This window comes from Bufo gargarizans, chromosome 1 (assembly GCF_014858855.1).
Source record: "Bufo gargarizans isolate SCDJY-AF-19 chromosome 1, ASM1485885v1, whole genome shotgun sequence".
In the NCBI taxonomy this organism is placed as follows: domain Eukaryota; kingdom Metazoa; phylum Chordata; class Amphibia; order Anura; family Bufonidae; genus Bufo; species Bufo gargarizans.
In genome coordinates, this window is record NC_058080.1 from 508131474 (window position 1) to 508156891 (window position 25418).

Here is a 25418-nt window from a genome sequence, read left to right on the forward strand (position 1 = left end):
CGCAGTGCGGTGGCGGGTGTATTAGTGGGCATGGATGAGGGAGGAGGGGCCGGCATCTAGCTCTGTAACTACAGCGGGCCCGGTGCAGTCACTGTATTCTGCTACACCGGGCCCGCTCACTGTAGGAATCCTAACAGCAGACAATGCTGTATGCTGATTAAGGTACCGTAACAGTAGTCTTTTATGCAGCCTGTACTTACGATACTAACTTTCCGGCAGCCAGCAGGCAGGAGGCTGAGCTGGTGGGCGGGCGCTGAAAACGTAACTCACTATGTCATGCGCCGGCTCCGCCCACTTTATGAATGAAGAAGGGAGAGTCCGGCGCGTGACAGTGAGTTACGTTTTCAGCGCCTCCCCAGGTACCCCAAATAACGGTGCCCCTCCCAAGTAGTCCCAATAACGGTGCATCCCCAGGCCCCATACGGTGCCATCCCAGCATGTCCCCAATACGTGAGCACCCCGTGTCCCAATACGTGCATCCCCAGTCCGCCATAACGTGCCATCCCCTCCCCCATAAGTGCATCCCAGGTCCCAATAACACTGTGCCATCCCCAGGTCCCCATACTGTGCATCCCCAGGTCCCTGCAATAACGTCCATCCCCAGGTCCCAATACATGCCATCCCCAGGTCCCCAATAACGGTGCATCCCCAGGTCCCCAATAACGGTGCCATCCCCAGGTCCCCAATAACGGTGCCATCCCCAGGTCCCCAATAACGGTGCCATCCCCAGGTCCCCAATAACGGTGCCATCCCCAGGTCCCCAATAACGGTGCCATCCCCAGGTCCCCAATAACGGTGCCATCCCCAGGTCCCCAATAACGGTGCCATCCCCAGGTCCCCAATAACGGTGCCATCCCCAGGTCCCCAATAACGGTGCCATCCCCAGGTCCCCAATAACGGTGCCATCCCCAGGTCCCCAATAACGGTGCCATCCCCAGGTCCCCAATAACGGTGCCATCCCCAGGTCCCCAATAACGGTGCCATCCCCAGGTCCCCAATAACGGTGCCATCCCCAGGTCCCCAATAACGGTGCCATCCCCAGGTCCCCAATAACGGTGCCATCCCCAGGTCCCCAATAACGGTGCCATCCCCAGGTCCCCAATAACGGTGCCATCCCCAGGTCCCCAATAACGGTGCCATCCCCAGGTCCCCAATAACGGTGCCATCCCCAGGTCCCCAATAACGGTGCCATCCCCAGGTCCCCAATAACGGTGCCATCCCCAGGTCCCCAATAACGGTGCCATCCCCAGGTCCCCAATAACGGTGCCATCCCCAGGTCCCCAATAACGGTGCCATCCCCAGGTCCCCAATAACGGTGCCATCCCCAGGTCCCCAATAACGGTGCCATCCCCAGGTCCCCAATAACGGTGCCATCCCCAGGTCCCCAATAACGGTGCCATCCCCAGGTCCCCAATAACGGTGCCATCCCCAGGTCCCCAATAACGGTGCCATCCCCAGGTCCCCAATAACGGTGCCATCCCCAGGTCCCCAATAACGGTGCCATCCCCAGGTCCCCAATAACGGTGCCATCCCCAGGTCCCCAATAACGGTGCCATCCCCAGGTCCCCAATAACGGTGCCATCCCCAGGTCCCCAATAACGGTGCCATCCCCAGGTCCCCAATAACGGTGCCATCCCCAGGTCCCCAATAACGGTGCCATCCCCAGGTCCCCAATAACGGTGCCATCCCCAGGTCCCCAATAACGGTGCCATCCCCAGGTCCCCAATAACGGTGCCATCCCCAGGTCCCCAATAACGGTGCCATCCCCAGGTCCCCAATAACGGTGCCATCCCCAGGTCCCCAATAACGGTGCCATCCCCAGGTCCCCAATAACGGTGCCATCCCCAGGTCCCCAATAACGGTGCCATCCCCAATAACGGTGCCATCCCCAATAACGGTGCCATCCCCAATAACGGTGCCATCCCCAATAACGGTGCCATCCCCAATAACGGTGCCATCCCCAATAACGGTGCCATCCCCAATAACGGTGCCATCCCCAGATCCCCTCCCCCCAATAACGGTGCCATCCCCAGATCCCCTCCCCCCAATAACAGTGCCATCCCCAGATCCCCTCCCCCCAATAACAGTGCCATCCCCAGATCCCCTCCCCCCAATAACGGTGCCATCCCCAGATCCCCTCCCCCCAATAACGGTGCCATCCCCAGATCCCCTCCCCCCAATAACGGTGCCATCCCCAGATCCCCTCCCCCCAATAACGGTGCCATCCCCAGATCCCCTCCCCCCAATAACGGTGCCATCCCCAGATCCCCTCCCCCCAATAACAGGTGCCATCCCCAGATCCCCTCCCCCCAATAACAGTGCCATCCCCAGATCCCCTCCCCCCAATAACGGTGCCATCCCCAGATCCCCTCCCCCCAATAACAGTGCCATCCCCAGATCCCACATAACACCATTAGGCACACCTTTTGGTTCAAAATTTATTTTTTATTTTTTTTCCTCCTTAAAAACCTAGGTGAGTCTTATAGGGCGAAAAATACGGTACTTAAAATCTAGACGTGTCAGGCAAATTCCGAGTTCATATTTGGAATCGGTGTGCTCATTTTAGTATAAATCACATGTTTTTCTCTAAGTAGCAAAATCATTGTTGTGTGGTGTAATGAAGCAGACTATTCGTGGCAGTGTTTTTGCAAAACAAGGATGTGATAATATCAGAGCCAGCTGTTCGGATCCTCAAATCCAAAAAATCAACCTCCGAATTCGTGGTATATGAATTTATTATATATGGATTTTGAGATTAGGGATTCAATTTTTATTTACTATTTTTTTTTTTTATGTATATTTTCTTATCAATTTGTATTGGTTATTTATTCATACATTGCGTTTCTATTTTTTGTATAAATATTAAGTGTTATTGGTGCACGTTTTGATAACCTGTCCATGTCTACATTAACTGTTAATACATGTGACGGACACTCTATCATTTATTGGATTAAAACACATTGGTTTTAATTAGTATATAATATCATTTTAAATATCCCTTGGCTTTCTCTTTGTGGAATGCACATTGACAGGCACGTTGACACGCACGTTCGGGGTGTAACGCATCCGCGTATTAACCTTTTATGATAAACCTCCGGTCTTTGGAACGCATCACGATTCCATTTCCGGTCCTGCGCCATTTTGCGCATGCGCAGATTTGTATTTCCGAGACGCTACCCCTTTTCGTGCGGCGCCATCATATTCTAACATGGGCTCTGCAGCGAGTATACTCTCATTGTCTCAACATGTGTGATAGTTATATTCTTTTAATGTTCTATGTGTGTGTGTGTGTATGTGTATATATATATATATATATATATATTATGCACACTAGCCTCTATCCATGTACCCCTGAGGAAGCCATTCCAGTCTGGCGATATAGATGATGCTATATCTATGATTTGCATATGTCTTTGGCGGTCTTTTACATGTTCTAACATTTCAACTAGGTGTTTGTGGGCATGTGTTTTGGATTTATTTTTTTATCCAAACACAATGTCATTATTGTATACAATGTTTTAACTTTTTGGGCTTTTTTGTTCATCCATATATTTTTTCATTTTAATTCTTGGATGTGCAGCCTGTATATGCGGCATCTCTTTTTCTCTGTATATTGCATAGTTATGTATTGATGTATTGACGCCGCGGTTTGCACTCCTTCATTCTATGTGGTGTGCCCCCTTACCTTACAATTTTGGTCAGTCATAGAGGCCGGGTATGGGATATGGCTGGCACCCGCAGCTTACGTTTGTATTTAGGCATAAATTATATTCATTGGTGGCGCAGTGGCCACAGTCCCCCCCCCCCCCCCCCCCCCCTGCTCCCCCCTCTTCTCAGTATTATATTAATTGCGGTCCCCCCCCCCCCCTTCCCTTCCACAGTGTTAGTCATTGGTGGCGCCCCTCCCCCCCTTCTTATTATAGTCATTGGTAGCAGATGCCCAAGGTCCCCCCTCCTCATCCATTGGTGGCACGGTGGCAGCTTCTCATCGGAGCCCCAGCTGGGGCTCCGATTGGTTACCATGGAATCCAGGACGCTACTGAACCCCTGGCTGCCATGCTAAACTACCTGCTGCTGTGTGCACAGAGCACAGGGCAGCAGAGAGTGTGAAGTCATAGTCACCCTGATAGAGCTCTATTAGGGTGAATAGACAAGGGTTCTAGCCCCTAAGGGGGCTAATAGTAAAAAGTAAAAAAAAAAAAAGTTTAACCCCCCCCCCCCCCCTCAAAATATAAAATTTTTAAAACTCCCCCTTTCCTAATTTTACATATAAAAAAAAATTATATTACATATTGCCACGTCTGGAAAAGTCAGAATGATTAAAATATCAAAAAATCTTACATACGGTGAACGCCGTAACAGAAAAAAAAAAAAAAAAATGCGCAATTAAAAAAAAAATTTGGTCACCTTGTCCCTGTCCCCCCCCAAAAAAAAAATAGGGTAGGACTGTTCTATTATGGGCCGGACATTCCATAAAATGCGTAATGAACAAGGCTTTTTTGTGTTCTTTTTTTCGCGTGGTATCGAGTATCACAATACTTTTTTATGGTATCGCAATCGAGTCAAAATGTTGGTATCGTGACAGCCCTACCCACATGCACGAAGGATGAAGGAACAGCACAAATAGGAAGCTTCAGCACTGCAGGGTGATCTCATAAAATCAGTTTCTTCTTATTTGCACCATATCCACATATGTGCAGTACAGAATACAGCCAACTAGAACTCGCTTACATGTTTCGGGTGACTAAGGATGTTTTTCAACCGGAGCATGTAAGTGAGTTCTAGTTGGCTGTATTCTGTACTGCACATATGAGATCACCCTGCAGTGCTGAAGCTGCCTCCTTCTATTAGTCAGAACATCCAAAGGTCTTAGATCACACAGTAAATAAATCTATAAGGGTTTGATTAAACACGCATTCAAGACAGTACATATAACATTACAATAACCCCAACATAAAATTAACTAAGGCTTCATGCACACGACCACATCAACGGTATCTGTGTTTTGCAGACCACAAAATTGATAGTTGTGTGCATCAGGCCTAAAGAATACAAAACATACATGTGCACAATAATATGAATTAAAGGACGTGTTGTTCAGTTTGGGACAAAAAGCATGTACTCTACTTAATACATAAGTGATTCATGGGGGTTTATGCACACAGCCAAGTAAAACATTTCACTGCCATTGTTTCTTGCACATTGTGTATGAGATGAATAATAAACTTGAACTAGTAGATCTGAGGCAAAGCATTAACCAGGGCGGCTTAGAGGACCTCTCTGGCTGGGACATAGGCCATTCGCGGTGTGCAATGTCCAAGGAGGGACATTTTATCTTAGAATGATGGAATAAGGTTGATTCATCATGCAAATTCCAGCCTTTGCCGAATATAAATATACAGTGCTGCCCATAATTATTTATACCCCTGGCAAATTTTGACTTAGTTACTTTTATTCAACCAGCAAGTAATTTTTTGGCGGGAAATTACATAGGTGTCTCCTAAAAGATAATAAGACGATGTACAAGAGGCATTATTGCAGGGAAAAAAAACTTTTCTCAGCTTTTATTTACATTTAAGCAAAAAAATACAAGATGTTCCGCACTGCAGAAAATCTCAGAGGACGTGGTCGGAAGCCAAAAGTGACACCTGTGCTGGCCAGGAGGATATTTAGAGAGGTGAAAAAGAATCACCACCAAGGCCATCCTGGTGAATCTGGGCTCTGCTGGTGGCAATGTCTCAAGGCAGACAATCCAATTGACACTGCACAATGCAGACCAAGGAGGACGCCACTTCTCCAGACAAGGCACACAAAAGCTTGCTTGGCCTTTGCAAAAGCTTCTGGTCTTCTGTGTTATGGTCAGATGAAACAAAAATTGAATTGTTTGGTCACAATGATGTTTCCTTCATTTGGCGTAAAAAAGGAGAAGCCTTCAACTCGAAGAACACCATACCCACTGTCAAACATGGTGGTGGGAAGCTAATTCTTTGAGGGTGTTTTTCAGCCAATGGACCAGGGAACCTAATCGCAGTAAACGGCACCATGAAAAAAGAGCAATACATGAGGATTCTCAATGACAACATCAGGCAGTCTGCAGAGAAACTTGGCCTTGGGCACCAGTGGACATTTCAGCATGACAATGACCGAAAAGACACAGCAAAAGTGTTGAAGAAATGGTTAGCAGACAACAACATTAACGTTTTGGAGTGGCCCAGCCAGAGTCTAGACTTGAATCCAATTGAGAATCTGTGGAGGGAGCTAAAGATCAGGGTGATGGCAAGAAGACCCTCCAACCTGAAAGATTTAGAGCTCATTGCTAAAGATGAATGGACAAAAATACCTGTGGAGACGTGCAAAAAGCTAGTCTGCAATTATAGGAAGCGTTTGATTGCTGTAATAGCCAATAAAGGCTTTTCTATTGATTATTGAGAAAGGTATGGATAATTTTGGACTGGACACTTTTTGCTCAAATGTTAATAAAAGCTGAGAAATGTTTTTTTTTTTTTTTTTTGTCCACAATAATGCCTCTCGTACATTGTCTTATTATCTTTTGGGAAACTCCTATGTCATTTCCCATCAAAAAATTACTTGCTGGTTGAATAAAAGTAACTTTAAGTAAAAATTTGCCAGTGTATGAATAATTATGGGCAGCACTGTGTGTGTGTGTGTGTGTGTGTGCGCGCACGCACACACACACACACACACACACGCGCAAAGTTTCTCATCTACAAAGAATGGAGAGGTCTGTAATTTTTATCGTAGGTACACTTCAACTGTGAGACAGAATCTAAAAAAAAAAATTATTCCAGAAAATCACATTGTATGAATCTATTTTTAAATTAATTTGCATTTCATTGCATGAAATAGGTATTTGAAACAATAGACAAACTGAACTTAATATTTGGTACAGAAACCTTTTGTTTGCAATTACAGAGGTCAGACGTTTCTGTAGTTCTTGACCAAGTTTGCACATATTGCAGCAGGGATTTTGGCCCACTCCTCCATACAGATCTTCTCCAGATGTTTCAGGCTTGTCGCTGGGCTACATGGAGTTTCAGCTCCCTCCAAAGATTTTCGGTTGGGTTCAGGTCTGGAGACTGGTTAGGCCACTCCAGTACCTTGAAATGCTTCTTACGGAGCCACTCCTTAGTTGCCCTGGCTGTGTTTCAAGTCATTGTCATGCTGGAAGACCCAGCCGTGACCCATTTTCAATGCTCGTACTGAGGGAAGGCGGGTGTTGACCAAAATCTTTCGATACATGGCCCCATCCTTTCTATCTTCAATACGGCACAGTTGTCCTTTCCCCTTTGCAGAAAAGTATCCCCAAAATATGATGTTTCCACACCCATGCTTCACAGTTGGAACAGAGTTCTTGGGGTTGTACTCTTCCTTCTTCCTCCAAACACAGTGAGTGGAGTTGATACCAAAAACTTTTATTGCTGGTGTGAGCAGGGGACCTTGCGTGCCCGGCAGGATTTTAATCCATGACTGCATAGTGTGTTACTAATGGTAATCTTTGAGACTGTGGTCCCAGCTCTCTTTTGAGGACGGGTCATTGACCAGGTCCTCCCTTGTAGTTCTGAGCTGATTCCTGACCTTTCTCAGAATCATCCTTACCCCACAAGTTGAGATCTTGCATGGAGCCCCAGACCGAGGAAGATTGTTTCTTCCATTTTCTAATAATTGCACCAACAGTTGTTGCCTTCTCACCAAGCTGCTTGCCTATTGTCCTGTAACCCATCCCAGCCTTGTGCAGGTCTACAATTTTGTCTCTGGTGTCCTCTTTGGTCTTGGCTATGGTGGAGAGTTTGGAGTGTGTGGACCGTTGTCTTTTAATACAGGTAACAAGTTCAAACAGGTGCAATTAATACAGGTAATGAGTGCAGAGTAGGAGGGCTTCTTAAAGAAAAGCTAACAGGTCTGTGAGAGCCAGAATTCTTGCTGGTTGGTAGGCGATCAAATACTTATTTCATTTAAATGAATGCAAATTTATTTAAAATCCTACAATGTGATTTTCTGGATATTTTTTTAAACATTTTTTTTAAGATTGTCTCTCGCAGTTGAAGTGTACCTACGATAAAAATTACAGACCTCTCTATTCTTTGTAGGTGGGAAATCTTGCAAAATCGCCAGTGTATCAAATACTTATTTTCCCCAATGTGTATGTGTATGTGTGTGTGTATGTGTGTGTATATATGTGTGTGTATATATATATATATAATATAAAAAAAAATTTCCCTGTCATTTTCAAGTTATTTATTTCATGTTCCTATTGCACTGCGGTTCCACTACATCACCACAGGATGGAGTTCCAGACCAGTTCTTGAAGCAGGTCTTATTCGTCACTTTTTTTTTTTTTTTTTTTTTTCTTGTCCCAAGTTTTGTTATTGCATAAAACCACAACATTTTTGTTTATGAAAATAATGGCAGTTTTGACACACTTACTTACAACAATCAGGGCAGAAACTCAACAGAACCGCAAAAAATCACTAAGTAAATATGTAACCGCGTATAAGCACGTCTCAGAGACTTTTAACCCTTTTCCTGTAACAATTATATTTGTTATATCTTTAGAACACCGTAAGAGTATTGTCTGTGCCAAATGTATATTGATATAGGATCTATTGTCATGTGAAAATGATTTTTTTTAAATTTTTAACGTGTGCGTATCATTGTTTGACCTTAATTCAAGCAGTGTATAAGGAAAAAGATGATGTACTGTAGCTGAACAAAACTAAACAATTGGCTGTTGAATCTAAAAACTTAAAGATACGCCATTTAACTCTGCATGAGTTCAAGTTCTGTTAACTCTTTTTTTCCTATTATAGAAGCCATATGAGTTTTAGAAAGGCAGCCAAAGAATTAGGGAGAGATTTATCACTTCCCTTGTGCCAGAAAAGTAGCTTTAAAAAGTCGCAAGCAAGACTCTTTTTATGCCGCCAAATGAAGCCAGAAATCTATAGCAGCTTAGAGATGTTGTAGATTTCTGTTTTTTGTTGCGCAAAAAAAACCAAAAAACTCGCTTCTCCTGCTCCTGGACGCCACCGCTCCTTACCATCGCGATACTCTGCATCCTGCTGTCGGCTGTGTATTGTGGCCAACGTGGTCGTAAACTGATGTATGGGCAAACTGCAGGGGGCAGAAGAAAAGGAGCGCTGTATGGTTTTTGGAAGGCACATTTTGTTGGACTGGTTTTTAGACACCATGTCCCATTTGTAGTCCCCCAGATACCCTACAGTAGAAACAATCAAAAAGTGACCCCATTTTGGAAACTTCGGGATAAGGTGAGTTTTATTGGTAATATTTTGGGGTACATATGATTTCTAATCGCTCTATTATGTTTTTTGTGAGGCAAGGTAACCGTAGAATGGATGTTTTGGCACAGGGTTTTTTTTTTTTTTTTTTTTTTTTTTTTTTATACAATGTTCATCTGACAGGTTAAATCATGTGCTATTTTTATAGAGCAGGTGGTTACGGATGCGATGATATAAAATGTCAACTTTTTCTTAACTCCATTTATTGGTACCATTTTTGGGTACATGTGATTTTTCTTTTTGATTTTTTTTATTTTGATTTTTTTATTTTTTTTTGATCATTCATCATTACACTTTTTGGGGCAAGGTGACCCAAAAAAATTAGTAATTTTGGCACAGTTTTTATTTACTTTTACGGCGTTCACCTGAAGGGTTAGGTCATGTGATATTTTTATAGTACGGACGTGGCAATACCTAATATGTATACTTTTTTCTTATTTAAGTTTTACACAATAATAGCATTTTTGAAACAAAAAAATTATGTTTTAGTGTCTCCATGTCACGGATGGTGTAACAGAAAACAAGAAGTTACAAAAAGGATCCGACTGGCTTGATCCAAAACTAAGGAACAAAGGGGTGACCCCTATTTAAGCCCCGAAACTCTCCCTGTCTTCTCAGCCCAGCAAAGATCTCTATGATAGAAAATTGCATGCCCTCGTGCCTCGACTGTATGACACCTGAACACCCTATAATAGTGAGGGGACACTACCACCGGCTCCCTACACTTAATACGGAGTCAGGGTCACCTAGGATCAAGCAAACAGGAAAACACAAATAAATGAACAAACTTATCTGTAGAAGCATCAGTTGTAGCATCCAACATGTACACACTCCAGGAAGTTGTATAAACCGCAAAGTGATGCAGTATGGGAGGGGATTTAAAGGGATGCAATCAGTGCAACTAGATGACAGCTGAGAGAGGGAAACGAGATGACAAAACGAAAGCAAAACAAAAGAACCTCAAGCAGGAGGTTCTGAAGAACGTCTGTCAGAGCTTCTCAGATGTCCGACGGTGACACTCCATAGTCTGAGAGCCATAGCTTTTTTATTTTTTAGCTAATTGTCTTGGGTAGGGTCTCATTTTTTGCGGGATGAGGTGACTGTTTTATTGTTACTATTATGGGGGTCATACGCCTTTTTGATCGCTTGGTGTTGCACTTTTTGCGATGGTAAGTGACAAAAATTTTTAGTTTTGGCACGGCTTTTATTTATTTTTTATGGTGTTCACCTGAAGAGTTAGGTCCTGTGATATTTTTATATTTACCCAATTATAAATGTGCATATATGGGAAAATGTTAGATTTTTATTTTATTTTTACACTTTTTTGACTCTGACCCACTTGGTTCCTGAAGATCCAGTGGGTCTGATGGATCTACAATACACTGCAGTACACTGTATAGTGTACTGCAGTGTATTTTCATTCACTGCCTATGGCAGGACCCCGTCAGTCTTGCATACGATGTCAAGCCTAGATGGCTGTGTGAGGCGTCCAGTTGCCATGGTAACCAGTGGGAAGCTGCTACAGCAGAGCAGTGGCCATAAGGTAGGGGGAAAGGAGGGAGCTCGTTCCCTCTGGTATGATCGATCAGGACGCTGCCACAGCAGCGCCTGATGGGGGAGGGAGCTTCCTCCCTGTTAACCCCTTCCATACGGAGGTCCCTACAGACCGTGGCATGGAAGGGGTTGAACAGCAGACGTCAGTGCCAGCACCGATATTGGCTGTTACAGTAGATTGTCAGCTGTATGTTACAGCTGACAATCTACTACTGCTCGGGTGGAGAGGTCGGCCCCCTATTATTACCTTGTCCCGCTCGACCATCCTGAAGGGGGGTGATCGGGGCACAGTAAACACAGCAGCGCAGCCCCGATCTCCTCAACACACTGAGGAGATCGCTGCTGAACGCTGCGATTGGTCAGTCAAATCGCAGCGATCCAAAGGCAGGGACCACTGTGATTGGTTACAAATACATGACAGGAGGTAATCTTGGGGGTCCAGAATAAATATCGGAGGAAGACTAAAGGTGCCCATACATATTAGGCTACTTTCACACTCGCGTTTAGTGCGGATCCGTATGGATCTGCACAAACGCATCCGTTCAGATAATGCAACAGTCTGCATCCGTTCAGAACGGATCTGTTTGTATTATCTTTAACATAGCCAAGACGGATCCGTCTTGAACTCCATTGAAAGTCAATGGGGGCCGAATCCGTTTTCTATTGTGCCATATTGTCAGTTTGGCTCCGTTTCGTCAGACGGACACCAAAACGCTGCTATAAAGGCATTAAGGGCAAAACTGATCCATTTTGGACCGCTTGTGAGATCCCTGAACGGCTCTATATTGGCGGATCTATAAAACTATATTGGCCAATATAGACTGAAATGTGCATAGTTATGCCTGTGAAACAATTGTTCACCAGATAATTGATTGTTCAGCGGTTGTTCAACCATGAACTTCTGTCTAATGGCTATGGTCATCTTAAAGCTTTTCTGTGAACTTCTAAGCAAACAACTGGACGTCTGGAGCATTGTGGCAGATTTACTGATAAAAATACCTCCCATTGGGCGTGGCAGAGTTTTGTTGCATGGTATGCCAAATAGGTGGCATAAACTTAGACTAGATGGTCTAAGGGTGCACCAAATTTATCATCAGCCACTTTGATGCATCAGTTTAGACTGTAGTCTAAGTTTACACTATAAAAAATACAGTATTAGCAAATCTTCCCCAATATGTTCTGGACAGACAAGTCAAAGATACAGTAATTTGTTATATTGCCATATGTTTTTGAGGCATTGGATACATGGAAATCCTCAAACTAGAATCTACTACTTCATTTGTAGGTGCTTTAAAATAATTTGAGGATTTTGAAGATTGAGCAAAAATGAAATAAAGTCTGAGCTCCAGTTAAATTATCTATCTTTACTGTTCAAATGAGGAGATGAAATCATATCTTGGTTTGTGTTATGAAAAATGAAAATAAAAAACATACATGGTGCTTAATGTTTAACCTAGTTTTACCACTTTTTTTTATAGTGTTCAATTTGACAGTACATCCTGTGCAAAGTCCTACGAACAAGTTTTGTATTCTGACATTGGATCGGGACACGCTGCCCTCCATTACTACCATTCTGTTAGATGTCCTGTTCTACTCCCATAAGTGAGTGAATTGAAGAAAAAAAATAATTTTATATATATATATATATATATATATATATTATAGCTAACTGTTATAAGCATAATATTCTTTCTCCAAAGCTCTCAGACCATGTGTAAGCATCTCCATGTTGGCTTCTTATATTCTTGCAAATTCTACTTGTGGGTACATTATCCTTTGTGATAAAGTTGTACAAGGATATTAGGGCAATTTTTTTCACTCTTTTTGAGTTATGTTTGATGCCAATAATTCCATGTCTGTAAGGACATCTTGATTTGATGCCATGGGGAATGGGGATCAAAGAGTTTGGATTTCAAGCAATCCAATTTAATGTCGCAATCTATTGTGTTTTTTCACATGTAGACATGTGCAGTAAGGGCTAGAAATCACAACTGAAATTTAGAAGGATCACAGTGTAAGTTCAATGATGAAAATAACTGTTACATGGCAGAGTTTAGGTGCTTGGGTTAAAAGTGTTGTCCAGGTGTTTCTTTGATGACCTATCCTAAGAATAGATCATCAATATATCATCAGTGGGAGCCTTACTCCTAGCATTCCCACTAACCAGCTGTTTGAAGAGACAACAGCGCCACTGAGTGCCGCAGCCTTTTTCTGGTCAGTGATGTCAAAATCTGTCAGATGCCTTAAGCAAAGCTCAGTCCCATTCAAGTGAGTGGGGCTGAGCTGCATAACCAAGCACAGCTGCTTTATAGTGGACTGTGCTGTGTTTGGTAGGCTGCAGGAGGTCACGACGCTCACCGGAGTACTGCATACTCTTCAGCTGATTGATGAGGGGTGCCAGATGTTGGACCTCCACTGATCAGGTATTGACGATATGTCCTGAAGATAGATGGGTAATAAATATTAAATACTCAGAAAAGTCTTTAAATAGAACCTTTTCAATTGAATAAAGGGCCTTAGAATTGCCCACGCAATAAAGCAGGCATCCTCAAACTGCGGCCCTCCAGCTGTTGTAAAACTACAACCCCCACAATGCCCTGCTGTAGGCTGATACCTGTAGGCTGTCCGGGCATGCTGGGAGTTGTAGTTTTGCAACAGCTGGAGGGCCGCAGTTTGAGGATGCCTGCAATAAAGCATGAATAGTGTGCGAGTTCACATCAGTAATTATCTGTATGCATTCCAGTGCAGGTACTGTGAGCCCTGAAATGGGCTATGTAATGCATAGAGATAAGTCCTCCTGGAGTCCTCTCCATTATGTGCGTTTGATCTGTAGTCTTCAGAGATTGAAACTATATTTTTCTGATGCAGAACCCCTCTTCATATATAGCTAAATTATCAAATTGTGGCTACTTGCAGTCACCTGCAGTGGGGACTTGCTGCATACTTGTTTATAGAACTCGGATTGTTTGTCAGGAATGTGTCAAACGGAACAGAGCACTATATACAGTGGCATGGAAAAGTTTGGGCACCCCTGATCAAAATTACTGATTAAATGATCTTTGGGCACCCTGCAGAGTTAGTTCCTAGTAGCACCCCCTTTTGCAAGTATCACAGCTTCCCCTTTGGCAAGTATCACAGCTCGTAAACACTTTTTTTTGTAGCCAGCCAAGAGTCTTTCAAATCTTGTTTGATAGATTTTTTCTTCCTTCCAGTTCTGTAAGATTCCTGGTCTGCCTTGCATGCACTGCTCTTTTTGAGTGCTATACACAGATTTTCAGTAATGAACAGATCATTGTTTCCAAAAGTACATCAGGCTTGTTTTAGATGTTCTTTTGCAAACTTCTGAAACTGAATTTTGTGGTGATGATGCAGGAGAGGTTTTTTCTTCTGATGAGTTTTCTTTGACGGACATATTTTTGCCGGTGTGGCTGAACAGTAAAGCAATGTACTTCAATCCCAGGTTTTGCTAAATTTTCCTGAAGGTCTTTTGCAGTCAAAAAGGGGCTCTGATTTGCCTTCATAGCCATCCTATGAAAAGCTGTCTCTGAAATTTTTCTTAGTCTTTCCAGACCTACTCTTGACCTCAACTCTTCTTGTTAATTGCCATTTCTTAATTACATTTCAAACTGAGGAAATGGCAATGGCTTAAGGTTTTACCATGGCCCTCACAGTCCCCTGATTCTAACATCATTAAAATCTGTGTATAGACCTCAAAAGAGCAGCGCATCCAAGACTGCCCAGAAATCTCACAGAACTGGAAAAGTATTGCAAGGAAGAATAGATTGAAAGACTCGACAGAATAGATTGAAATAGCATTTACAAGCTGTGATACTTGCCAAAAGGGGAGATACTAGGTACTAACCCTACAGGGTGCCCAAACTCTTTCGGACCCTTTTTCCCTTTTGTTATTTTGCAAATAAAAAATGTTTTTGCTTAAAATACAAAGGGAATGTGTCCTCTTTAACTTTATGCCTTTTAGAGATCATTTCATCTACAGTTAGCTTAACTGTTTACAGTAACAGAAATTTTGGGGTACCCACATTTTTGAATGCTACTGTGTGTGATTAATATATATAGATATACACACCCCTGTTAAAATGTCAGGTTTCTGTGATGTAAAAAAAAGAGACAAAGCTAAATAATTTCAGAACTTTTTCCACCTTAATGTGACCTATAAACTGTACAATTCAATTGGAAAACAAACTGAAAACTTTTAGGTAGAGGAAAGAAAAAAATATAAAAATAAAATAATATGGTTGCATACATGTGCACACCCTTCAACTAATACTTTGTTGAAGCATCTTTTGATTTTATTACAGCACTCAGTCTTTTTGGGTATCAATCTATCAGCATGGCACATTCTGACTTGGCAAGATTTGCCGACTCTTCTTTGCAAAAACACTCCAAATCTATCAGGTTGTGAGGGCATCTCCTGTGCACAGCCCTCTTCAGATCACCCCACAGATTTTCATCGGATTAAGGTCTGGGCTCTGGCTGGGCCATTCCAAAACTTTAATCTTCTTCTGGTGAAGCCATTCCTTTGTTGATTCGGATGTATGCTTTGGGTCGTTGTCATGCTGAAAGATGAAGTTCCTCTTCATGTTCAGCTTTCTAGTAGAAGCCTGAAGGTTTTGTGCCAATATTGACTGGTATTTGGAACTGTTCATAATTCCCTCTAGCTTAACTAAGGCCCCAGTTCCAGCTGAAGAAAAACAGCCCCAAAGCATGATGCTGCCACCACCATGCTACACTGTGGGTATGGTGTTCTTTTGGTGATGTGCAGTGTTGTTTTTGCGCCACACATATCTTTTGGAATTATGGCCAAAAAAGTTCAACCTTGGTTTCATCAGACCTTAACACATTTTACCACATGCTTTTGGGAGACTTCAGATGTGTGTTTGCAAAATGTAGCCTAGCTTGGATGTTTTTCTTTGTAAGAAAAGGCTTTCGTCTTGCCACTCTACCCCATAGCCCAGACATATGAAGAATATGGGAGATTGTTGTCACATGTACCACACAGCCAGTACTTGCCAGATATTCCTGCAGCTCCTTTAATGTTGCTGTAGGCTTCTTGGTAGCCTCCCAGACCAGTTTTCTTTTCGTCTTTTCATCAATTTTAGAAGGACGTCCAGTTCTTGGTAATGTCACAGTTGTGCCATATTTTCTCCACTTGATGATGACTGTCTTCACTGTGTTCCATGGTATATCTAATGCCTTGGAAATTCTTTTGTACCCTTCTCCTGACTGATACCTTTTAACAATGAGATCCCTCTGATGGTTTGGAAGCTCTCTGTGGACCATGGCTTTTGCTGTGGGATGCGACTAAGAAAATTTCAGGAAAGACCAACTAGAGCAGTTGAACTTTATTTGGGGTTAATCAGGGTTTAAATGATGGCAGGTGTATGCTGACTGCTATTTAACATGATTTTGAATGTGATTGCTTAATTCTGAACACAGCTACATCCCCAGTTATAAGAGGGTGTGCACACTTATGCAACCACATTATTTATTTATTTTTGTTTTCTTCCCTCCACCTAAAAGATTTCGGTTTGTTTTTCAATTGAGTGGTACAGTTTATAGGTCACATTAAAGGTGGAAAAAGTTCTGAAATGATTTAACTTTGTCTAATTTTTTATTTTATTTTTACAGCACAGAAACCTGACATTTTATTAGGGGTGTGTAGACTTTTTATATCCACTGTGTGTGTGTGTGTGTGTGTGTGTGTGTGTGTGTGTGTGTGTGTATATATATATATATATATATATATATATATATATATATATATATATATATATAATTACATACACGTTGCACAGGAACTGTGTAATAAGTATCAGTGGGAACAGATTTAGCCTCCTGTCCTGGTTTCATATTTCCTAGAACAGGAAGTCCTGTTTTTATAGACTACTAGCAAATCTGAGCTAGAGTGAATAAAATTAGGATGTGGTCAGTTCTGTGTACTGGCAGCATCAAACAGTGAAGTTAGAAAATTCGTATTTGGGAAGTTCTTTCATTAATACGTTGTTGCAATTTTATTTTAGGTCACATGAAGATTCTCCTTTACAGGACAGCGAATCCTTTCCGTTTTTTGCCTTCTCCTTAATAGACGGATATATTTCTATTGTTATGGATACAGAGACACAGAAGAAGTATGACTTATTCACTTCTATTATATAAAGAACAACTGAGAGAAAGCTTTAAAAAAAATGCTTAGGTTATATCCTTATGGAATTGTTAAAGGGGTTGTTCAACCATTAATTTTATTTTTTATTTTATTTTTAATTCTCCGTTTGGTCCCTCTTTGACATGGACATGTGAGCATGCGTCAATCCATGGCTAAGGCAGAATAACTACTGCCAGCAATTGCCTGACAAAACCATATTTCTGGTGTGGAGCAGGACCTCTGCCAGCCAGAAAGTGATGAGATATACTAGTAATATACCACCTTTTCTACAGTGGGAAAACCCTTTTAATATTAGTGGCCGACATAAACTAATCCGGTATAATTTGTAGACAGTCTGAAAGTGTGCTAGATTTATACTAGTGGCTGATGCTGGATAATCTGGTGCAATTTTAGACTAGTCTATACCACCTTTTTCAGGGATGGCCTGAGACTCTCCAGCTGTTACAAAACTATAACTCCCAGCATGCCCAGAACGTCTACAGCCATCAGCCTACAGCAGGGCATGGTGGGAGTTGTAGTTTTACAACATCTGGAGAGCCGCAGCTTACACCAAAAATGTATCCTCACTGTGTGGAAATTGTGTCTTTAACTCCTTAAGGACACAGCCTTATTTAACCTTAAGGAGGGGCCATTTTTTGCAAAATCTGACCAGTGTCACTAAGTGATGATAACTTTAAAACGCTTTCACTCATCAAGGCCATTCTGAGATTGGTTTTTCGTCACATATTGTTCTTGACACTTCATGACACTGGTAAAATGGAGTAAAAAAAAATCTTGCAAATTTCCAAGTTTTAATTTCTCTATTTCTAAAATACATATTAATACCTACAAAAATAGTTATTACTTTACATTTCCCATATGTCTACTTCATGGTAGGATCATTTTGGGAATGACATTTTATTTTTGGGGGACGTTAGAGGAGCTAGAAGTAAATCTTGAAATTTCTCAGCACCAGTTCAGGTCTGAAGTCACTTTGTGAGGCTTACATAATAGAAACCACCCAAAAATGACCCCATTCTAGAAACTACACCCCTCAAGGTATTCAAAACTGATTTTACAAACGTCATTAACCCTTTAGGTGTTCCACAAGAATTAATGGAAAATAGAGATACAATTTAAAAATTTAACTTTTTTAGCAGATTTTCCATTCAAATTTTTTTTTTCCCCAGTTACAAAGCAAGGGTTAACAGCCAAACAAAACTCAATTGTTTATGGCCCTGATTCTGTAGTTTACAGAAACATCCCATATGTGGTCGTAAACTGCTGTACGGGCACACGGCAGGGCGCAGAAGGAAAGGAATGCCATACGGTTTTTGGAAGGACAGTTGTTTTTTTTTTTGTTTTTTTTACACCATGTCCCATTTGAAGCCACCCTGATGCACCCCTAGAGTAGAAACTCCCAAAAAAGTGACCCTATTTTAGAAACTACAGGATAGGATGGAAGTTTTGTTGGTACTAGTTTAGGGTACATATGATTTTTGGTTGCTCTATATTACACTTTTTGTGAGGCAAGATAACAAGAAATGGCCGTTTTTGGCACTTTTTTTGTTATTTACAACATTCATAGACAGGTTAGATCAGGAGGTTGTCACGGACGCGGTGATACCTAATATGCAACAATTTTTTATTTATTTATGTAAGTTTTACACAATGATTTCATTTTTTAAACAAAAAAAAAAATCAAATCATATTTTAGTGTCTTCATAGTCTGAGAACCATAGTTTTTTCAATTTTTGGGCGATTATCTTAGGTAGGGTCTCGTTTTTTGCGGGATGAGATGACTGGCACTATTTTGGGGTACATATGACTTTTTGATCGCTTGCTATTACACTTTTTGTGATGTAAGGTGACTGTTCACATGAGGGGTTAGGTCATGTGATATTTTTATAGAGCCGTCGATATTGATGCGGCAATACCTAATATGTATACTTTTTATTTATTTATGTAAGTTTTACACAATGACAGCTTTTTGAAAACACAAAAAATGATGTTTTAGTGTCTCCATATTCTGGGACAGTTTTTTTTATTTTTCAGGCGATTGTCTCAGGTAGGGGCTCCTTTTTTGCAGGATGAGGTGACCGTTAGATTGGTACTATTTTAGTGGGCAAACGCCTTTTTTGATCGCTTGCTTTTTGTGATTTAAGGTGACAAAAATCTCACAGGCACGTCACATGCCTTCCATGCCATCGGGTCCCCCCTACAGCCCCATGGGGGACCCGATGGCACCGCTGCCACCGCAATAGGGACCCCCCCGCGCATTTAGCCGAGGTGCCTGCTCAATGATTTGAGCAGGCACCGGGTTCCGATCACCGCCCGCCGCGCGGCAGTGATCGGAAATACACAGGGCGTACAGGTACGCCCTGTGTCCTTAAGTACCAGGACATCAGTGCGTACCTGTACGCCCTGTGTCCGTAACAGGTTAAAGGGAACCTGTCATCAACTTTATGCTGGCTGGTGCTGTTATCCTTTCAGAAAAAGGAGACACAAAAACACAATTTATTTCAAAAGCGCTTTATTATGTAAAACTGAAACGGAAGAAAAATCTAATTCGACATATTTGGTATTATCGGGTCCATAACAGCCTGCTCTATAAAAATAGCACATGATCTAACCTGTCAGGTGAACACCGTAAAAAAAAACTAAATGTAAAAACTGTGCCAGAACAGCCATTATTTTGTTACATTGCCTCACAAAAAGCGTAATATACCGGTATACCACAAAATAGTACATATAAAAGTGTCACCTTATCCTATAATTTCCAAAAGAAGTCACTTTTTTGGAGTTTCTACTCTAAGGGTGCATCAGGGGGTCTTTAAATGTCATATGGCAACCTAAAATTATCCCAGTAAAATCTGCCCTCCAAAATAGGATATGATTTTCCTTTCCTTCTGTGCCCTGCCGTGTGCCCGTACAGTTGTTTATGACCACATGTGGGGTGTTTCTGTAAACTGCAGAATTGGGGTAATAAATATTGAGTTTTATTTGGCTGTTAACCCTTGACAACCCTTGTGTTATAAGAAAAAATGAATTAAAATGGAAAATATGCCCAAAAAGTTAATTTTAATTTTAGTTAAATTTTAAATTTCAGCTCTTTTTTTTCCCATTTTAATTCTTGTGGAACACCAAACAAAGTTTGTAAAATCGGTTTGAAATAACTTGAGGGATGTAGTTTCTACAACGGGGTCATTTATGGGTGTTTTCCACTATGTAAGCCACACAAAGTGACTTTAAAATTTAAGTGGTCCTTAAAATGTGGGTTTCGGAAATTTCCTAAATTTAAAAATTTGCTTCTGAAATTCTAAGCCTTATAAGATCCTAAAATATTAAACTACATTTACAAAATGATGCCAATATAAAAGTAGACATATGGTGAATGTAAAGTAATAACTGTTATGATGCATCACTATCTGCCTTAAAAGCTGAGAAATTAAAAGTGCAATTTTTTTCCAAATTTTCAGTAATTATATATTTTTTTAAATATAAATAAAGGTGAATTACATTGTACTTCATGATAGTGAAAATTTTTTAGTCAATGTGTTGCGAGAAAATGGTCTCGGATTTGCTTGGATAAGGCTACTTTCACACTGGCGTTTCTAGGTCCGCTTGTGAGATCCGTTTCAGGGCTCTCACAAGCGGGCCAAAACGGATCAGTTTTGCATTCTGAATGGATAAGGATCCGTTCAGAATGTATCAGTTTGCCTCCGTTCAGCCTCCAACCCGCTCTGGAGACGGACACCAAAACGCTGCTTGCAGTTATAAGGGAAAATAATAGCATTCTGAATACAAAATGCATAGTACAATAGGGCTGGAGAGGTTAAAAAAATTATAATAATAATACATTTAACTCCTTTAATCCACTTGATCGCGCAGCCCGGCATCTCTTCTGTCTTCTTCTTTGCCATGTACAGGAAAGGGACCTGTGGTGACGTCACTCCGGTCATCACATGGTCCGTCACCATGGTAAAAGATCATGTGACGGACCATGTGATGACCGGAGTGACATCACCACAGGTCCTTTACCTGTACATGGCAAAGAAGAAGACAGAAGTGATGCCGGGCTGCACGATCAAGTGGATTAAGGTGTGTTAAAAAATTATTATTTTTTTTAACACCTCCAGCGCTATTGTAGTATGTATTCAGAATGTTATTATTTTCCCTTATAACCACCTTAAGTTACTGCTGTTTTCCCTTACTACTATATATTAGCTCTAGGATATGGTTAAGTGAGTGTCTTCTATCTCAGCAGTTTGAATCCTATTCCAATTTACAGTAGTTGTGTTTGGTGCGGTCATACTTCTATAGATAATCTAAATTGGGAAAAGGAACTTGTACCATGCTTGCGGTGTTCTCTTCATGTGTAATGCGGTCAGAAGGTTAAAGGGATGTTCGTATTCTGACGTTAATGTCTTTTGCAACTTCCTTTAGATTCCCCACTGACTTACTTCTAACAAGTTCATCCAGAGAGCTGTGGCGGATGGTGAGAATTGGAGGGCAGCCCCTGGGCTTTGGTGAGTTCCTTTTATTTAATTATTTTTAATCCTGAAGACCTCTCAAGAGGAAGAAAGACAACGAGACAAGGTCTGACATGTCACCTTAGGAAAGGCTGAATTAAAAGGGGTTGTCACTTCAGCAAGTGGCATTTCTCATGTAGAGAAAGTTAATACAAGCCACTTACTAATGTATTGTGTCATTCCCTGGCTGGATTAATTTTTCCATCGCATTATACACTGCTTGTTTCCATGGTTATGGCCACCCTACAATCCACCAGCGGTGTCCATGCTTGCATGCTATAGGAAATGGTGACAGCCTCTCTGGTGGCCAAGACCGCAGGAGCTCACATAGGCCGGGGCTTTCACCTGACAGGTTCGCAGGGTGTGCTGCATAGGGAAGGCAGCCTGCGATGTTACCAGACATTGATCCCCACTTTTTAACTACTGGAGGAAGGAGAACAACCCACACAAACGCCAACTGCTTAGCAGGTCAGCCGGGGCTAGAGGAGGGAAGGACAGCCGCACGAGATGCTGAAGCCAGCGCTCAGTCACCATCTTAACCCCTATCACTCCAAAAGCACTAAGTGGACTGTGCGCAGGGGACACTTTGAGACCGCTTAGCCAGAGAAATACCGAGGCACTGGAGAGAACCCTTAGGCCCCTTTCACACGGGCGAGTATTCCGCGCGGGTTGAACGCATTGCACCCGCACTGTATCAGGACCCATTCATTTCTATAGGGCTGTTGCGTGAAAATCGTAGCAAGCTCTATTTTGTACGTTTTTCACACAACGCAGGCCCCATAGAAGTGAATGGGGCTGCGTGAAAATGCGATTTTTAACGCACTGTTAGGAGACTATCGGGGATGGAGACCCGATCATTATTATTTTCCCTTATAACATGGTGATAAGGGAAAATAATAGCATTCTGCATACAGAATGCATAGTCCAATAGCGCTGGAGGGGTTAAAAAAAATAATGTAAACTCACCTTAATCCACTTGATCGCGCAGCCCGGCTTCTCTTCTGTCTTCTTTTTTGCTGTGTGCAGGAAAAGGACCTGTGGTGATGTCACTCCGGTCATCACATGGTCCGTCACATGATCTTTTACCATGTTGATAGATCATGTGATGGCCCATGTGATGACCGGAGTGACGTCACCACAGGTCCATTTCCTGCACACAGCAAAAAAGAAGACAGAAGAGAAGCCGGGCTGCGCGATCAAGTGGATTAAGGCGAGTTTAATTATTTTTTATTTATTTTTTAACCCCTCCAGCGCTATTGGACTATGCATTCTGTATTCAGAATGCTATTATTTTCCCTTATAACCATGTTATAAGGGAAAATAATACAATCTACAGAACACCGATCCCAAGCCTGAACTTCTGTGAAGAAGTTTGGGTTTGGGTACCAAACATGCTGATTTTTCTCACGCGCGTGCAAAACGCATTACAATGTTTTGCACTCGCGTGGAAAAATCGTGCATGTTCCCGCAACGCACCCGCATCTTTTGCCGCAACGCCCGTCTGAAAAAGGCCTTAGAGAAGTACCTCCGTGACTCCCACACATCAGGAAGGAGGGGGAGAGACTCCCAACCTGATCATAAGGCTGAGAGCCACACCAACCACCAGGCCCAATAGCCATGGCCCATCTACCCCTATCACTGCGACAGGTCTATTAAAGACTATTATAACCGACCTATCAACCAGGAGCATTGCTCCAATTTTTCAGATCCCTCACAGGATCTACACGCCATCAAACGGTCTTTTCTGCTACACACTACCCCACTATCCCCATCTGGCCTCTGCTGCACTTTAAGAGACTGGTTGAAAGCCCTTTCTTCTTGAACCCTAAGGACTCAATATACTGTAATGTTAATCTTCTATCGCTCTAACGGGGGACCTCAGACACACTACTAACCGACAGGAGATCATTATGGTGAAAATCTGCTGCAAAACACCTAGAATAGAACAAGAGATAACTATAGCATCTACTAACTCTGAAATGGATACATTCCTGACTAAAAAAACAATATGGCGGCATCTAATACACCATTGCATGGTCATTGAAAGAGCACACAGAGCTATGAGACCAAAACCTGTGGAAGACCCAATTTGTAAATTACTGGACTTTCGCATAAAAGAAAAAATCCTACAGAATGCTAGATCCTCACACTCACTTATATACAATAACAGCCAAATAACCATATTCCAAGATCTGGCACCAGAAGCGCTTGCAAAGCGACGATTGCTCAAGCCACTTACTGATGTCCTACGTCAGAGACAATACGTATTTCGCTGGCTATTCCCGTTTGGCATCTCCATCTCAGCAAATTGGAAACGCTACACAGCTCGCACATCAGAAGTGATTGCAGTGTTGGTGGAGCTGGACATCCCATTAGATCCACCACCAGTGCTAGAAACTGCGCACTCAACCATCAACATACCACTTCTACCTGTGCTGTTGCCATGGGAAACAGTTGAAAAGCCCAAGAATCAAAGAACCAAGAAGTCCCAAAGAGCCCCGACTTCACCAAGACGACTGGAACCCACATGAGCGGCTGAGACACATCTCCTGAGAGACTGCTACTAACATGCTGAGTAATTATAACCAACCTTTGTTTAAAGGTTTACACTAGTTAATGTTCCTCAGTTATACAGGTGCGCTTGACAGTACCCCCTTGCTTATTACAAACACCACAAAATGTTCAATTTTGCATTCTTAGACATAGTACACATAATACCACTACCAGTTACTCCAAAGGTAGTGCACATGTCACCTTCACATTTGCCTTCCCGACTTCTGTCTCCCCTAACACACAAATCTCCTCACCTGAGATGATGTCCCATGCTCGGGTTATTAATCATATAATCCCAGATGGCCACTGACATTCAAACTATGACTTTCATCTCCTAGAATGTGAGAGGCCTCAATTCACCTGTTTAAAGATCTCAGATCTTATCACACCTTAAAAAAAATAAAAGTGGACATCTTATTACAAGAAACACACTTAACCCAATCCAAATCCTCCACTATCCACAAATCTTTCTATAATCAGTGGTACCATTCATACTCAACATCTATGAAGTCTAGGGCAGTTGCCATCGCTCTAAACAAACATGTGCCCCTCTAGCATCAGGATAACCTTGCTGACAACCAGGGGTCGTTATATTTTTTATTAAAGGTAAAATAGCTAACACATTGGTAACAATAGGAAACCTTTATGCCCCGAACAAGAATCAAGACACCTGAATTGCATGCACCATGAAAGAATGCAAATTTATAGAAATCTTTCTTTTAAGAGGAGACTTAAATGCAGCCTTACATCCACACATGGACACATCCACAAGGCGATCAATACTGTCCAAAAGATTAACAAAGAGAGATCAGCAGGCCATTCACGATGCTCAAGGTTCAGTCCATCCTGTCGAAGAGCCCTACACGCAAAAGCCCAGGCCCTGACGGTCTCCCTATCTCATACTACAAATCCCTACGAGAAACTCTCCAGCCCCTCCTCCTGGGCTCGGCATTGCAGAGACAAGCGCTTGAAGCACGTATCTCCCTTATACACAAAGAAGGGAAAGATCCAGAACTTTGCAGTAATTGTAGACCAAAATCTCTTTTGAATAATGACTTATGACTCGCCGGCATAGTAGCACAGCGCTTAAGTCCCTTGTTACCGAGACTGATATCCCATGAACAGGTAGGCTTCGTGAACGGTAGGGATAGCAAGGACAGTTCCATCAGACTTCAACACCTCATGCAACATGCCAACATATCCCGCTCCCCGCTAGTCCTCCTTGGCACAGATGCTGAGAAAGCCTTCGACAGGGTGGACTGGATCTTAATGACTGAAACTCTACGCCATTTCCCTCAAATC

The 25418-nt window shown here is 42.2% G+C and overlaps 1 protein-coding gene across 1 annotated transcript in view; it reads left to right on the top strand.

The window, feature by feature from the left end:
- The window catches only part of CASTOR1 (cytosolic arginine sensor for mTORC1 subunit 1), an 89853-nt gene that overhangs the window by 49185 nt on the left and 15250 nt on the right, over nt 1-25418 (top strand). The window contains exons 5-7 of the mRNA XM_044288517.1: nt 12347-12470; nt 16910-17017; nt 21478-21560. Of these exons, the coding sequence (XP_044144452.1) occupies nt 12347-12470; nt 16910-17017; nt 21478-21560 (315 nt within the window). The remainder of the gene's footprint in view (nt 1-12346; nt 12471-16909; nt 17018-21477; nt 21561-25418) is intronic.